Raw genomic sequence first — 16,319 nt, forward strand, 5'->3', positions numbered from 1 at the left:
TTGTGCAATCGGCGATTAGTAAATTATTATAATAAGCTCGGTCGTAAATACCTCCTATGTACAACACTATTCCTAAGTCGAGAAACTGGTTTGGGCAGCGAGAACACTATCTAACTACTACCTATGTTAGAGGTAGGTATCTTCCCTGGTAGCGGTTTTACGCGTGTTGTGGTGATGTTGAATTTGCTCGTCTGGCGGCGTTCATGAACTCTTTTACGCAGACTGCACACTTTGAGAATGAGGATTCAAACCCGCTATTAGCCAGGTAAGTTAGATTAGACCTAACAAGAAACTCCGCTCTTCGCGACGCTTGCGTGAGCAAGGGATATATATATAAATCAACCCCAGTTCTGCCGCATAGCCTCTACTAGATAATAGGATAATGCTTACTATAGATACTATGCCATAATACATTAGTATCCCTTTTTAACATGGACTATTTTACCAGATGTATTGTATCTCAGACAATGAATAAGCCCGAATGTTGCTTCATGACATCAAGGTAGTCAATCCGGACTCCTTTAGTACTCTGTATTTTGATGACCTGTTCAAGCAGCAATCGGGTCCTGCGAAAATTAGCTCCCCAAATCTCAGCCTCCGAAAGTGTCTTAACCACCCAGTCCTGATAAACGACATCCGTAGTCTCGATACCGGCCAAGAACAGAAGACGTGGCCAAATATTCTGTGGTGAGGGTGGGCGTAATCGGCCGACTAAGGATGATAGACGCACGATGTAAATTGCCGCTAGTTCGGCTGGCTTGAGTCGGTTCGGTACAGTGGCAGATATAGCAGCGGGAACCTTTCTATGGTAGTTTATCACGACTCCGTAATACGCTGCTAGGAGTAGTAGACAGTTAAAACATTTTGTCGTAATTTGACCGGCGAGAGCGCGGCTCGGCTCGTTAATGTAGGAAATGATCGGCGCAACCGAAGGGTCGCGATCGAATCGTTCGCGGAGGGTAATAAGTCCGGATTGTACATTGGACCACATTGCAACCGGCGCAGGACCCGTCCTACGATGTAAGTGGACAATCCGGCTATCCAAAAAGTCAAGCTCCAGGGACAAGCGCAGAGAAGGTTTTAAATCTTCTGTACTGGCGGGCAAGTTTGGAAACGCGGCGTCTATGAAATTGTATTCTGCACAGAATGACTCGAGATTCTCCAAGAGACGTCCTGTGCCTCCGATCCAGGCCCCCCGAGCATCGTATGCACCTAACCAGACTAGCATACGAGAGCCGACGTATCCAAGTGGCGTTGCCTCTCCGCCAGCTTTTAGGTGGCGACGGTGAGCGTCAACAAGATCTGCAATAAATCCCAAGTGCTGACAGAAACCATTAATATCCCGTGCCGCGAGGAGTTCGAACTGAACGGCAAACCAGATGGTAACAATAGAACGTTCAAAATTGATAGCGACAGTTTGGTCTCGATGCAGCATTGTGATGGCAAGCGAGTATCGTTCTTCTGCCTTCCGAACTAGGTCAGGCTCGGGCCTCGTTTGGCCAAGATGCAAGGCCGTCCACGCCAATATGGTATTGAATAATGGTGCATAGAATAGCGCCATGTTACTGAAAACGTGGCTATAGAGGTTCTCCTCGCCTGTGCTACGTATCTTGCAGTAGCCAGTCATGACATTCAAGAAGTGTTGGATGAGTCTGTGGTCATCGGGACGGATAACAACAGTAGCGTCCTGAGTACTCGAAATAGGACCTGGGATCTCAACCTGGCACGGCTCTGATCCCGACTCAGATGATAACATTGGATTTCCTGGAGTGTGTGGGGATAGCCACTCTTCGCCGAGTAGATCGAAGTTCATATTAAGGTCAAAGAAGGCCGGTATGTAACCGGGATTTAATTGGGTTTGGGCTTCGTACACATCCAGCTGTGAGATGGTGTTAACCACACCGGGTTCTGGAACCACCTTGGGCTCGGCGCCATGCTGAGGCGGCGGGCCTCCGGGCGAGGCCTGAACGGGAGAGTGATGCGGCACGGCAGAGTTGCCCGACCCGTTTCCGCTAGAGCTCGGTTCTACATTGTCCCTTGTATTTTCCTTGAGAGGCTTCTGTTTGAGCTTGGCTTCAGGGGCAATACGTTGCTGAGATGAGTCAGATGAGGTAGTTTTGTCATCTACGCGCGATCTCGTGTAGCGAGAATTAACGAAGCGCACGCGGTAGCGAAGCGTCTCGGTAGAATTTGCACGATTAGGCTCATAAGAGCAAGTTAAAGAGAGACGTGTACATGCGTTGCAAATAGGTTTCGTCTCGTCGCACCGTACTTTGCGGCGACGGCAGGAGGAACAACCTGTCTTGGACCTCGCTGGCCGAGTTCGATTCATGTTTGTTGTGAGATTGGAAGACTAACTTTGACTAATTGATGGGTTGGGATCCATACTACACATTAGGTGGAGGGCAAAAGAGACCCTGAAGGAGCCAACGGGATGTGGATCCGGTCCACTTTGCGGGGCTTCGGAATTGCTCCTACTTATCTAGGCAAGTTCCTAGTCAAGTTGGCGAAGAACGAACGACATCTCGAGAAACTTTGCAAGCTCTTACCACGCGATACCTAGTGGGTAGTCATACCCTAGTAAGTCTAGTACCTAAAATGTCTAGTAACCTAGGAAGTAGGTACCCAGTCGCCTATGTAGATAGGTAATTTGCTAATAAGGAAATCAATGCTGCTACCCTGTACGGAATTTGTATACAGATGGAGATAACGTTAGGAGGTAGTTGGTTAGTTAACTAGTTAACCAAAAAGTCAAACTAAAACTTCTTCTACCCACCCAGCCTTATCCTATCTTCAACACCAATTTTCTCCCGCCTGGCTCCTTTAGCGGTGGTTTAGAGATAAGGCGTAAGATCGTCGTGAGTAGCTTTATAAGGCGATGACAAGTAGGCCGTCTTGACAATTAATCCGATTGTTGTCACTTCGTTCTACTTTATTCTCCCGTGTTCAATAGACCGTATCTCTAAACACGCCCCCGGACAGTACAGAAATATCCAAAATGGAGAAGAACCCGGATAGGACCACAGCCGAGTCGGTACGCGATGGGAGACCAGATGATGTCGACAACGCGTACGAGTTTGCAAAGGAGCACGCCGTCGGGCCTTTGAGCGACGAGGACAATAAGCGCATCTTGCGCAAGATCGATCACCATCTGTTGCCCCTGGTATACATACATAAAGACCTCGTCGATCTAGTCGCATTGACCAATTGCTAACGATATCTGGCAGATGATCATCACCTATACTCTGAACTTCATGGACAAGAATGCCCTCTCCTACTCGGCCAATTTTGGCCTCATCACTGACAACGTGCGTTTTTAATGGAGCTCTCAGCTTCTCACCTGTAAAGCGACTAAGTTTTACTGCATTAGAAACTCGTAGGAAACCAGTACAGCTGGGCCTCCGGATCCATTTTCTATCTTACGTACATGGTCTCCCAGCCTTTTGTCGCTCGTCTGATTGTCCGGTTCCCTATCGGCCGCTTCGTCGCCGTTGCTACCACACTTTGGGGCGCTGTGTTGATGACCACGGCGGCGTCGCGTTCTTTCGCTAGCTTAATGGCCATCCGTGCCATCCTGGGTTGTCTCGAATCTTGCATCAACCCCGCCTTTATTGTTATATCCTCCCAATGGTGGACGCGCGACGAGCAACCGCTACGAATTTCGTACTGGTATCTCGGCAACTCGATCGGCCAAGTCTGCGGTGGACTTCTGGGTTATGGTATTGCTCATATCACGAGCCACAAGGTCCCGAACTGGGGGTGGTTCTTCCTAATTTTTGGTGCAATCACCATCCTCTACGGCATCTTCCTGTTTTACTACCTCCCTGATTCACCATTGAATGCTCGTTGGCTTTCAGATCATGACCGAGCCTTGGCCATCGAGCGTGTTCGGAGCAACCGTACGGGAGTTGAGAATCATGTGTGGAAGTGGTCACAGGTCAAGGAGTGCGTACTTGATATACAATGCTGGATTCTTGTAGCAACATTTTTCCTCGACGATATTCCCGCCGGCGGAGTTGGTTCGTTTGGCAGCATAGTAGTCAAGGGGTTTGGTTATGACGCTCTCTACTCAACCCTTCTTCTGGTACCCTTGGGTGTGATCCAAGCCATATGCATCCTCTTCGGAGGTTTCATGACCAGGCGCTTCAAAAACATCCGAACTTGGCTTATCGCCGGTATGTGTTCCTCGACAAAAACGTACATCTTTACTCGTCTTGTTTTCGCTGACCGTATATTTAGGTTGCCAAATCCCGGCGCTTATCGGAGCCGTTCTGCTCTACACTCTGCCTCGGGAAAATTCGCGTGGGCTACTCGGCTCGTACTACATTGTACAAACGCATGGCATAGTCGGCACACTCACCATGTCGCTGGTAGCTAGTAATTTCGCCGGGTATACAAAGAAAGCTACCGCATCCACGATGATGTACGTGGCCTTCTGCGTTGGACAGGTCGTTGCTCCTCAGCTTTTTCTTCCAAGCGAGGCGCCAGCATACAAAACCGCCTTTCTCGCTGCTTTCATATGTTTTGCTCTGTGCATCGTGTTCACCATTGTTCTACGATTCTACCTTATTTGGGAAAATGAGAGACGAGACCAGCTTCACTTGTCAGAAGGCGAGCTTAGCAACACCGACAACGAGTTCCTCGACCTGACGGATAAGCAGCAAAAGGCTCTCTTCCGTTATGTTCTGTAGGAAATGGCATTCGCTACAGATATGATCTACAGGAAGACAGGTAACATTTGTGCGTGTCTCCTGTTTGGTAGGAAGGACGCATCTATGGATATTATGAAGTTATAATACCTACCTAATCTACAGCGGAGATGTAATGGGTGAGGTGTTGCTAGCGGGAGTTTCTAAGCGATCTTTAATTTGATTGAGGGAATGAATATATTATCTATTACGAGTTTCAACGTGGAAGAGAAGGGGAAAAGAGAGGGAGGCTCTTTGTTTGCAAGCACGAGTTGCCGGATGAAATTACCAGCATATTACATATTCCCACCCACATAGCAAAGCTACCTCTATGTCTAGATGCCTAATATACCTAATATGTAGGACTTGTCTCGGAATTACTGCTATCTCTCTGTTGGTCGCACTGTATATTGTTCTTATCTAATACATTGATGGCTAAAACTACCTACGGTTTGCTAATTCACGGGCTAACATTGTTAGGCGCGGGGTTCCCCGGACTACAAGTGCGTGCTCTTAGTTACCTAGGTAGGTACCTAAATATTGGAAGGGTTCTAGGATGTAAACCATGTACTACCATGCACACGTGGTTTGACGCCATTTAGAACCGGACTGTTCAAGTGCTCCACAATTGTAGTTAAGTGCAATGCGCACTGTAACAAGTACCTAAGGCATCTACTTCGTAAGATCAGCAATCACGACATTTACAACGAACGTTATTCCCGGGTCTTCGGCCAGTCTCTCGGCTTGTCGGTTTCCTAATGGGTACTTAATAACTAAGGGGGACTTTATTCTATTGATACGCTCTATTGATACGACAATGGCCTACATGTGGATATATGATGGGAATATAATGGTCTTGGCAATTAGATGTTGGCTTTACTCCTTGAAGACTGTGTAAATCAGATCGTTGAATATCATATCATATCATAAATGAAAACCTCATAGTTGTTAGGCCGAGCATAAAACTCTTGTGAATGATACGATAGTTACTGCTAAAACATGGAAAAGAAGAGATGGCAAGGACGGCCTCGTCGCCGAAATCGACATTATAACGAAGGGATAACTTCTCTCGGTACCAAGAACAACGTTATTCTGATTGTTGTTCTTACTGCTATTACTGCGTACTTTCTCTCAACCCAGTGGCATGTATATCGATATTCAGAGCATACTGGCATCACGTATCAAATTAGCCCGGCAGACCTAAAATACGGCCTTACACAATGCACTCTAAACAAGCAACGTCCAGTTATAGACAGGAATCTAGCATCTTCTCGTCTAGAAACTCAACTCGTGGGCACTCGTATTATTCTACATAACGCAACACTTATTGATGGCGATGGTACTGTTACTCAGGACTGCATTATCGAAATGCAAGGTGGGATATTTACGAAGGTCTCAAAAGCCGCACTGGGTTTTCTAGAACCAGCTTCTCCCAACGATAGAGTTGTTGACTTACAAGGTCGAATTGTAACGCCAGGACTTATAGAGATGCACTCGCATGCCGGCGTTCGGGAGACGCCCCAGCTATGGGCCACCGAAGACGTTACTGAGATATCATCTCCGGTAACACCTTGGGCCCGTGCAGTCGATGCCTTGAAGCCTCATGACCAGGCCATACCAGTTATTGCCAGCGGCGGTGTGACGAGCTCGTTGGTATTAACGGGAGCGAAAAACTTGATCTCAGGGGAAGGCGTTCTCATTAAGATGAAGCGAGCGAACTCGGTTAGTGAGCTTCTCATTAATACGACGGAAAGTGGCGGCAAGCCGCAGAGATATCTCAAGATGGCCATGGGCGAAAACCAAAAGAGGCAGTTCCAATACGTGCCTGGAGGGCCGTCGACGAGGTTGGGAGAATCGTACTGGTTCCGAAAGGCCTATGATAACGCACGACGGGTGAAACAAGAACAAGATCAGTGGTGTGAGGCTGCTTCGACGGCGAAGGGATTGACATCGATAACGCACGAATACCCTCGCTCGCTTGAATGGCAGACACTAGTCGATGTCTTACGCGGGGATGTGCGTGTAAATGTGCACGGCTACGAGACCGAAGACATGTTAGCTATGTTTGACCACGCCGATGAGTTTGGATTCAATATCACGGCGTTGCATCATGCGCTCCATACAAATTTAATTATGGACCAACTTAGAGATAGGGGTATAGCCGTCGCCGGCTTTTCGGATTCCTGGGGCGACAAAAAGGAGCTTTACAATGTGAGTTCTCGTCTTCCAGCAATGATAGCTGAACATGGCATCCCTCTTGCTCTCACTCGGGACCACCCGGCGGAACATGGCCAGTGGTTATTGTATGAAGCCCAGATCGCGCATCATTTTGGCCTCAGTGCGGAGAGCGCCATTTCATCTGTCATCTCGGTGCCAGCTCGCCTTCTAGGTCTCGACAACAGGTAAGTACAAAAACATGTTTATGTAGGCATCATAACATCAATTGCCCATCTAATCGATCGATTTAATATTAACAATCTTTGTAGGCTTGGATTTATCAGGCCGGGCTACGACGGCGATTTAGTAGTATGGAACCGCCATCCCTTACAGGTGGGTGCTACACCTCTCGAAGTATACATCGGTGGGAATAGTGTAGTCCGGGCCTCGGACAGTTTGTGGAAGGCTTCGGAATCTAAACTAGACTTAAAAGAAGCCCCTATATCGCGACCCAGCGATACACCTGAAAATGCATGCATACCAGGCCAATCTGACATTATCATCCGCGGCTTAAGAACAAGCTTCATTAGCGACGATGGATTGCGGAATGAACATCCCGAGACAGGGAATCTGACAATCGTTGTACGCGCCGGCCATGTCGTTTGTGTTGGTGAAAGCAAATGCGATACCGCAGCAAGACAGGCCATAGAAGATCAAGTTCCCTTGATAGATGTGCGAGATGGACATATACTTCCCGTAGGCCAAACCCATCTCTAAATTCCATTTCAAGAGTCTTACCAATAATTAGGGTCTTACGATTGTCACGCGGCAGCACGGCCTAACCGAAATGCGTCAAGAACCATCAACATCAGACGGTGCTTCAACAGGCGAGGAATACGAGAGGCCTCTCTCAAGCCGGTTCGGTATCAAATTCGATGGCATACATCTTGAGAGGTCTCACCGGAGCGGCGTAACTCGAATTGTAACGCCGCCATTGACAAATGGCTTCTTCCATGGGATTAGCACGTTATTCCGGTCAGGGGCGAAAAGTGGTATGTATATCCGTTTCGTATTCCAGTCCTAGCTGCTGGACAGCAAGGCAGTCGAAAACGAAAACGGTGTTATTAGGTTGCAATTCACTAATTGCTCTTAGTCCTTGACGATGGCGCTATCGTCGAGCCGAACGCTGCTCTACATTTCACGATTGGACATGAGGCTAAATGTAAGTCTTTGCTGCCCCCCTTTCCTTCGTCCGCTGTTCGTAGAAGCGAAGTTGACCACCCAAAATAGCATTCCGAACACCTTCTATAACTTCTCAAATAAGTAGGCTGCGCGACCTCCTTACGGTAGACAAACATATCCATCCTATTTATGACAGCGCGGCCAAGGGCGATATTGCCGTGGTAATCCACACAAATAACAAAGATGTCATTGCACACATGGTAGCTCTGAAAAAGGATACGGGTGCTCATATCGTCATAATGGGAGGGTCAGAGTCACATCTCCTAGCTACCGAGCTTGCAGAAGCCGACGTGCCAGTTATTGTAGCACCGTTTTGGGGGTGTGAGCCTCTCTTCTGGGATGCTCGTAACTGCTTACCAGGCCCTCCCCTAACAGACCGTTTAGGACCGCAGGTGTTGATAGACGCAGGCGTTAAGGTCGGTATCTCCAACTGGGACGACACTAATAATCATATTCGTAATAGCATCTGGGAAGCTAGTTGGGTTGCAGGCCCGGGAAATCGGAGTTTAGCACTGGACCTTGTGTCTAAGAATATCGAGGATATTCTGAGGCTTCCGCGCAGTAGGGATTTTGTCATATACGAAGGAGATCCGTTTGAGTTTGGGGCGCGTGTCGCTATAATCTTTGAAGAAGGCAAAGTGCAGAGATGTTATCCAGATGTCGATTAACCAGAGTTAATATTAGAAGCATTCCGTACGAGTTATGTAGATAATACTTATTACTTAATATATAATATAATATGCATATTCTGTAGTTCTGTAGCCTTAGGTACCTACATATCCAACATGTACGTATCGCTGGAGTTAACGGATCTAGACTGTGCCTCTAGGTTAAAGACACTGTACTTGGAGTTTGAATGAATTTCATATCGGCCCTTCCGAGGGTCGGACGCTGAGTTAAGCGATCGGGGAGTTGGCTTCCCGTTTCGGGTGCTCCGGCGGTACGAGCGGATGGAGCACCGCTACGACGAAATTCATACGTGTCAGACTAATACATGGCTTTAAGGAAGCTAGATGATGATGTGTTTGACTACATATGTACTGATTTCTATTCGGAAAGTTACTCGGGAATTGCTGTTGGTGATCATTTTGGCTCGTAATGCTGAACGAATCGCGTCCTTCGTTCCAAGTACGTTCGTAACACAATCTTACTGCGAATGACTTGCGTTGAGACGTTTTGAATTTTACATAATATGTTCTTGTAATAACGGCAAGCATACTAACCTAGGTTAGATGGATATTGTATCTTTATAACATCTCTAGCTCCTGACAAAAAAAAAACATGATAGAATAATTTCTACACTCCCTGCTTCCCTACATACTTGCGCTTCCAACCATATGCTTTATACCTCTAGGTACCTAGCTAACGTACTCTACGATTACAGGTTATGTCTAGAGCTCAATTGTAACAAGAACACCCCTAACTTCTCGCGTCCCGAACAAGTCGAATACCGATAGCCTCAAAATCGGAAATACGTAGGTAGATTTGACCACCAAGTCTGTTTCCGTTCCTACCTTGATGATTATCTATATTACCCTAAAGCAAACTCTGCGTAATAGCAGCAAAACAGCCGAACCCTAGGTTTGCGTTTACAGCCGAATATGAATACCATCCTTAGCCTACCCTTCGAGCGCTAGAGAAAGCAGAATATAGAGTCCCTCTTCCGGCCGTATCGTATTCCTCCATTACGTCGTGCCGTCAGATGACTGTTGAGTCAGTACGCCATGGAAGCAAAGCTCGAGAGTTATAACGATATATCCTATCCAACCGTAAACACCGTGATTCAATTTACCCTTCTTCGGCCATCGATACAACTACATTAGATCATACCTTAATATCTGGAGGCATTTGAACCCTTTGAAAAAAAAAAAAATTTACGGCGCCTTGCTACGAAAGAAGTATTAGGCGGCTCCAATTCCAGGCAGCGAAAAACATTCGTGAATTAAATCTACGGAGTTTCCTAACACTAGGCAATCAAGGGGAGTTGCCAACGTATGGCAGACTCCTCTCCTCCATCGTAGAACTAGAAGACAATTTGCAATTCAGGGGCATCGCGATTTTCCTACATGCAGCCAATTATTACAAAGCAATTACATCCCCAACTGCAGACTGCAACGCGTTCCAAATGCAAATATTGCAATTCCGATCCTCCCAACTTAACCACTCCATTCGCATGTCGTCACAATGCAATTTTCCACGCGTTCATTTCTCGGGCTGCGTGTCGAGATTCTCTTGGCCTCCACTGAGGCGTGACGATCGTCGGGTAGGCAAAGAGGCACGTCTTTGAGCGTTCTTTCGCGAAGACGGGGTTTCGGTTTGGGGTTGGGCTTGAGGAGCGGCAAGCGAGGGGGCTCTATTGGCGATAGGCAGGCTAGGGACTGCAGCAGACTGTTCGTCGTGGGGTTTGGTTGAGGCGGCAACTTTCTGTTTGTTCTTAGTAGGACGTCCTCGTGGTCGTCGTCCGGCTTGGGACTTAGCTGGGTATTGTGTCTGTGTCTGTATCTGAGCCTGAGGTTGAGCTTGAGCCTGGGCTTGAGTCTGAACTTGGGGATTTCCGGCTGATATTCGTCGAGTGTTGACACTCGAGCTTCGTCTTGTGCTAGGCTGTCCCTTAGGGGTAGCGGGCGTGGCGGCCTTCTTGTTGGTCAAAATAATACGTACTGGACGTTTCTTCTGAACTTCGGGTTGAGTCTGTTCTTCGTCCCGAGGCTGCGTAAGCACCTCTTCTTGAGCTGTAGCATCTGGAGGAGGTACGGTGTTAGATTCCTGCAACGCTATGCTTTTCACTAGACTCGCAGCATTCTCTGTGGTAACCCCAGAGAATCTAGGTTGTTTCTGAGCCATGGGTTGAGCCTTCAATCGGGCCTTCAGCTGGGCCTTATTTTCATGCCTAAATTTGGGTTTAGGCTGGGCTTGAAGCTGGGGCTCGATTGGGGGTGTAGGTTCAATTATCTGCGTGTTTCCCTCTCCCCGAGTCTCTGAAGTCTCTGACTGAGCCAGTGGATGGACTCTGGGTCCGGTCTTCGGTATTTTCTGCGGTAACTCCTCGATCGCGTCATGGGGTTGCTTTCGCTTTCGATCCTGTAATGCCCCTATTAGCGCTGATGTAGCGGTATTTGAAGGGCCATATGAACTATTCTCGTCATCTTCCTCGGTCTCTACATTTTTCTGGGAAGGGTATCGAGTAGCATCATTGCGAGTAGGAAGGTTTGCCACGGCTTGTTCCGATGCGGTGTCAACGGCGTAGATCGGGATGGATTTGATTGTAAATAAGCGACGGGGATCCGGATTTCTCAGGGCCTTGGTTAGGTCATACTCTCCATCCTCGCAGGTTACTCTTAACCCACCGTTCCGTATCGACAATCGATGGAGGCCCGTTCCGACTTTTCGGGGGAGCATTTTCCCATCACGGAACACAACCACCGACTCTTTGAAATTAATCCAGGCTATGTCGCTTTTCGCTAGATTTACTCTTCTGTAGTTATCAGCATGGACAGCGTGTTCGGGCGGTACAACTATATACTCCCCACCACGACCGGGCGAGCTCTCTCCATTGCTCTCTCTTATGTGAGGTGTATCGAAGTTCATCATATAACCGCTTGGGGATATAACTGAGTAACCTGCTGGTAGGTAGAAGTGTAAAAGTGCCTTATGTCCCTTCTGATACAATTCTCTCGCCACCTTATCTCCAGTTCCGGGTAAAAGGCATTTGGCATCCTTCCGAGGCTGTAGTAGTATCTTAGGGCGCAAGGAAATGGAACTGGTATTGTCGGCTAGGGAACTGCGCAGAATCAGGTTATCCTCTAGTGCTCTTTCTACGACTCGAGTACGGTATGAGATCATATCATCGAAGAAGCTTGTATCTGAGTGGGTGCGTAGTCGAGAATCGGAACTATCTGTCGAGTAATGTCTTGAAGGTTGGCGCGTTCCCTCGTGGCCAAGATGCGTTGAACTCTGGCTGGTCGGAAAGTCAGCTATTAGAGGCATTGGATTCTTAGGAGCATTGTCGCATATGATGAACTGGTGTAATTCAGAGAATGCTGGAAGGGGTGGGTTGACTATAGTATACTTGCCGCCTTCGAGGAGTTTCTTTATGCCCTCGGGACTAACCACGACAACTCCAGCAGGTAATCGAAAGGACTCGACGATCGAAAAGAACTTGCAACTATCAGAGAAGGCTGCTTTCATGATCTTGACCGAAATAGCAATCGATTCTGTTGAGAGGGACAAGACGCGCTTGGCGGTTGAGTTCTGAAATCCTCTAGCTTGTGAATCCTGATGCTGATAAGACAAGAACTCGACAGTTGGTTCTTCGTATTCCAAAGGTTCTGGGAGAAGTTCGAGTTTCAGGTCGCTAAAATCGATATCCAGCGGCCAGTCATTGACACGTCTTGCAAATTCCTTAAGGGGTTCTGAATACTTCTCTAGCCCTCTGGAGTGGAGGTACTTGCATCCATAAGCAATTGATTCTTCATTCAACGTATGAGATGCGGGCTCCGAGTTATTACGGTTTTCGAGGAATGCTCTAACTTCATTGCTAAATAGCTCAAGCGTACGGCAAGCCTCTTGGAATGATCCAAGGCTATCAGATAGCACCTTTAGAATAACCTCCTTTACGGGGAACTCGATGAGTGACCAGTAGGGCGTAGATGAGAGTGGGAAGAACACAGTCTTTGTTGGTACCAGAGCCTCAAGCATAGATAGACTCACATGCGAAGGTCTACTGGGGGGCCTTGCATCGAGGGTCAGGTTGCTAAAGTTGTGTGGGTCAAGAATAGGGATGTTCGAAGTGTTATCCCCTGGGATATAAGATTGAGATATACTCTGCCGTGGGTGTTCTTGTTCAGCCAAGCCAACGCGGCCATCTGCTGTAGGTATTATTTGCAAATCCATGGAGCTTCCTTTTGGAAATGTGTCACCATCAAGGTAACACATTAAGCGCACTTGAAAGCAATGTCGAGGAAGTTGTTTTGGTGTGTTTTGTATCCTGTGTGATATGCCACAACAGTTGCAAATAAGAAAAGGAATTTGATGAATAATGGAATTAGAGATCGGGAAGGTGCAGGTTGCCTAAAGTAAAGCTGGAGCCTGTGTGTTGTGGACGATGCAATACAATGCCAACTGGTCGCCTAGGAGAAATTTTGGCATGAGAAGGAAGGCTTTGCCAATATCTTGGAGTGGGCAATATGACTGGGTATCTCTTGCAACTGCTAATTACAAGGCAGTCATGGGAGACCCGTAAAGCTCTGAGGGATCTAGGTAAACAGTAGCTCTGGTTGTCTCGAGAAACTTCAGAAGGGAGAGTTGAACGGAGGGGTATCCTAGGCAACCTCAGTAATGGCATGTGCACGGAAAGGTGAAGTTGTAGAGTACTACTGATAAACTACATGATGCCTAACTAATTCACGTTAGAAGATCCGTATCTATTCCCCACGTGCTGTAGCCTGTATTCCTAATGATTGAACCGTAGTAGCGCCTATATCCTACCTAGGTACCTAGTTGCTTAGAATTTTCCAGATAAACATATAATCCAGAAAATACATCCAAGGATACATAATACTACTAAAGCTCTGGTGTCATAGATGTTTGATGTGATTATATTAACATTATTAAGTTATGGATTTGGAGTGTTGTTCTCTTTGGGACAGCCATTTCTAGATCCAGATAAGGGGGACACAACCTCTGTTCCCATTATCATGTGACTGTCTCGTTATCCTGTTGTGTACGTAGGACTCCTACTGATTATTCATTTTGCAGTTTAAATAACATGTTAATAATATGAAGCAATGTTATCATATCTAGAATTTTGGCACTAGGCAGATTACTTTCAGAGGCGCCCTAGAGCCATCGATCGTGATTCTGTAGAAGCTTCTGACTTAGAGTTCTATATTCTAACGTAACCGAATATAACGACTAGTGAGTACGGTTTTTACTCCAAATGATACATTATGTACTTTCGACATCCTCCTGTTTTGACAAGCACCATTGAATTATGCTGTCAGGAGGTGGGCCCAGAAGGCATGGAAACAACTTTATTGTTCCACAAGGAACTCCGAACCAGGTACTTAAATAGAAGCTTATGGTTATAAATGCTGAAGGCATCCTTTGTTCTAGATGTCTCATCTATAATCCTAACAGCTTCACCGGGCTGCTGAATCGATAGTTGACATAGGGCTCCACGATGATATTCGTTATTCTACACCGTTTACGGAGAGGCAGCTACAATACCTGCCAAGAATTATGTGCTACTATTGAAAAACGTTCTTGGGATATAGCTCTGTGAATATTTAATAACGTGATATTTTAATATTAAATATGAAATTATTCCTTTGACTTGGAGCTTGTATTCATCCACCAAAAAGTGTGGGAGAAATGCGAACGATTCAGGGGTCGGTGGAGAATACCTTGTAAGATCCAACGGAAAGCTAATTTATACTTACTTACGTTTGGCGCCTGCACATTGCTGCAATAATAGACACTTGTAATAAGCTAGGCCGAGCATTGAGAGATATTTTCGTGATAACAACGCTGTCTTAGTGACTTTGTTGTGGTCATAACACATTAGTACCTTTTGTACCACCGCTCCGTCTATGTGACTACCTATCAACCGACAAACGTCCAAGGAAAAAAAAAGCAGCATGGGTATAAGCCATCCAGTACGCCGTTGCTAATTACCATAGCTTGATGAAGCCAACCATGCCGCTTGCTACCCACAACCCGATGCTTAATGTATGCTCCTATAAAATCAATAGTAACTTGTGTAATATGGCTGGTCTAAGACCATACTAACTGGATTCTTCTTCCATGTCCTCGTCCACCATGTCAACGAATGGAACAAATCTTTCGCGGTCTAAAAAGCGATCATGATCTAGTGCTATGGACTCGCCAGATTCGCCCATCTCCTCATCTTCGTCGAACGTAGCTTCGATGCCCCTCTTCAGTTTCTGTACATTGCTCGAAGCACCGTTTGTCTGCGTTGAACGACAGTCAAGCTCATGTCGGTGTACGGTACGTTGTGCGGAAAGTAGATCCTCATACGATTTGAGAACGAACCTAAGATCGTCGTTTAAGCTGACGCAGAAGCGCTTGAAGTGGACAAATTGGCAAGATTCAATCATACTCATACCAAAAACAGACATGAGGTAGGCCACAACAACACTAGCAGAACGATCGTTTCCTGTTTCGCAGAAAACTAAGACTTTTCCTCTTTGGAATTTCTCATGGGGAATTGCCATTTTTCCATCCTCAACTTGCATCTGCGTGTTGCTGATGCGTTGTCCACGGAAAACATTTAGCATGTGGTCATTGATGGTTCGAACGGCCGAGGGAAAGGCGCGAATGAGCTCATTATAGCCAGAAACATCAACACATTCGAGCTGAATGCCGAGTTCTTGCGCCACCTTACTGGGTGCCATTAGGTGCATAACAGCCATCTGGGAATCTCGTGCGGCGAGTAGCATTGTGATACCTGTTTTAAGTAGCCACTGGCGATCTCGAGCGATGCTCGAGGGGCCGAGATAGAGGAAGTCGAGGATGGGTTGTGCGACACGGCGGTTCTCATATGCCCAATTGAGAGCTGAGTCTTGAGCTAGCTGCTCTTTGTAGTTCTGGGTGATGATCTTAAGGTCATCGATACTAAGTGAAGCCGGATCGACCTTTTCGTAAGTTGGCACGATTTTGATATGCTCATTCGCAGAATGTAGAGTGGGGGCAGGTATCACGATAGAAGGAGGACTAGGAGGACGCATAGAGTAAGGCGCTGCTGGAATAGCACCATGCCGGTGAGAAGTTGGAGGGTCCATGTAAGCCATCTTCAACTGGACATATTCTTGCTTTGTGGGTTAAAGAAAAAGACTTTGGTTGAGCTACTTGAGGTCTCAGTTACTGTATGTGCAGGATAATAAGTTTGATCTTTGGATAAAGAATAATAACTGATCGTGGGGAAAGAAAAATCTTATTTTGGCTGGGAGGTGAGTGGGAATAGATTACCACACGATGTTGACAAGAAAATGCTAAGCGCGAATGTACGCGGCTGATGAGACGAAGGACGAAGAAAAACTACAGGCGCCACCACCTGTATCTTAGGTATCTAGACATCTAATCATATATGGGATGAGGGGCAGTACCTGCCCGGGTACTTGTTTGCTTCTAAGATGCATGTACCCTAGGTACCTCATTAGGTACATTCATGTCGCACCTATCTTTAGTGAATGTACCTACCTTATGTACATG

The 16,319-nt window shown here is 46.8% G+C and overlaps 5 protein-coding genes across 5 annotated transcripts; 2 read left to right on the forward strand and 3 right to left on the reverse strand.

The window, feature by feature from the left end:
• Positions 1-161: 161 nt before the first annotated feature.
• Positions 162-2,478, reverse strand: F4817DRAFT_261866 (uncharacterized protein). The gene has a single exon (XM_049299307.1). The coding sequence runs from the start codon at positions 2,330-2,332 to the stop codon at positions 461-463; it is 1,872 nt and encodes a 623-aa protein (XP_049162205.1). The 5' UTR covers positions 2,333-2,478; the 3' UTR covers positions 162-460.
• Positions 2,479-2,511: 33 nt separating this feature from the next.
• Positions 2,512-5,082, forward strand: F4817DRAFT_327823 (MFS general substrate transporter). Its single transcript, XM_049302089.1, has 4 exons — positions 2,512-3,163; positions 3,228-3,308; positions 3,371-4,175; positions 4,240-5,082. The coding sequence occupies exons 1-4, from the start codon at positions 2,999-3,001 to the stop codon at positions 4,689-4,691; spliced, it is 1,503 nt and encodes a 500-aa protein (XP_049162206.1). The 5' UTR covers positions 2,512-2,998; the 3' UTR covers positions 4,692-5,082.
• Positions 5,083-5,355: 273 nt separating this feature from the next.
• F4817DRAFT_368547 (uncharacterized protein) lies at positions 5,356-8,846 on the forward strand. Its single transcript, XM_049307255.1, has 5 exons — positions 5,356-7,090; positions 7,175-7,601; positions 7,654-7,897; positions 7,999-8,067; positions 8,136-8,846. Exons 1-5 carry the CDS (start codon positions 5,688-5,690, stop codon positions 8,753-8,755), a joined length of 2,763 nt encoding a protein of 920 aa, XP_049162207.1. The 5' UTR covers positions 5,356-5,687; the 3' UTR covers positions 8,756-8,846.
• A 951-nt stretch (positions 8,847-9,797) lies between these two features.
• On the reverse strand, positions 9,798-12,980 carry F4817DRAFT_368549 (uncharacterized protein; the record flags this gene model as incomplete). The annotated part of the gene is made up of 1 exon (XM_049307256.1): positions 9,798-12,980. One exon carries the CDS (start codon positions 12,978-12,980, stop codon positions 10,290-10,292), a length of 2,691 nt encoding a protein of 896 aa, XP_049162208.1. The 3' UTR covers positions 9,798-10,289.
• A 1,368-nt stretch (positions 12,981-14,348) lies between these two features.
• F4817DRAFT_327830 (phosphatases II) lies at positions 14,349-16,151 on the reverse strand. The gene has a single exon (XM_049302090.1). The coding sequence runs from the start codon at positions 15,896-15,898 to the stop codon at positions 14,873-14,875; it is 1,026 nt and encodes a 341-aa protein (XP_049162209.1). The 5' UTR covers positions 15,899-16,151; the 3' UTR covers positions 14,349-14,872.
• Positions 16,152-16,319: the final 168 nt, after the last annotated feature.

Source organism: Daldinia loculata (assembly GCF_022478755.1).
Source record: "Daldinia loculata strain CBS 113971 unplaced genomic scaffold F4817scaffold_7, whole genome shotgun sequence".
NCBI classification, from domain to species: Eukaryota; Fungi; Ascomycota; class Sordariomycetes; order Xylariales; family Hypoxylaceae; genus Daldinia; species Daldinia loculata.

Bases quoted from the DNA above. Each gene is read 5' to 3' on its own strand.
- F4817DRAFT_327830 (XM_049302090.1), bottom strand. From the start codon at position 15,898: ATGGCTTACATGGACCCTCCAACTTCTCACCGGCATGGTGCTATTCCA.
- F4817DRAFT_261866 (XM_049299307.1), bottom strand. From the start codon at position 2,332: ATGAATCGAACTCGGCCAGCGAGGTCCAAGACAGGTTGTTCCTCCTGC.
- F4817DRAFT_368547 (XM_049307255.1), top strand. From the start codon at position 5,688: ATGGAAAAGAAGAGATGGCAAGGACGGCCTCGTCGCCGAAATCGACAT. The intron at 7,091-7,174 runs GTAAGTACAAAA...CAATCTTTGTAG, and splicing joins CTTCTAGGTCTCGACAACAG to GCTTGGATTTATCAGGCCGG. The intron at 7,898-7,998 runs GTATGTATATCC...AATTGCTCTTAG, and splicing joins CCGGTCAGGGGCGAAAAGTG to TCCTTGACGATGGCGCTATC.
- F4817DRAFT_327823 (XM_049302089.1), top strand. From the start codon at position 2,999: ATGGAGAAGAACCCGGATAGGACCACAGCCGAGTCGGTACGCGATGGG. The intron at 3,309-3,370 runs GTGCGTTTTTAA...TTACTGCATTAG, and splicing joins TTGGCCTCATCACTGACAAC to AAACTCGTAGGAAACCAGTA. The intron at 4,176-4,239 runs GTATGTGTTCCT...CCGTATATTTAG, and splicing joins CCGAACTTGGCTTATCGCCG to GTTGCCAAATCCCGGCGCTT.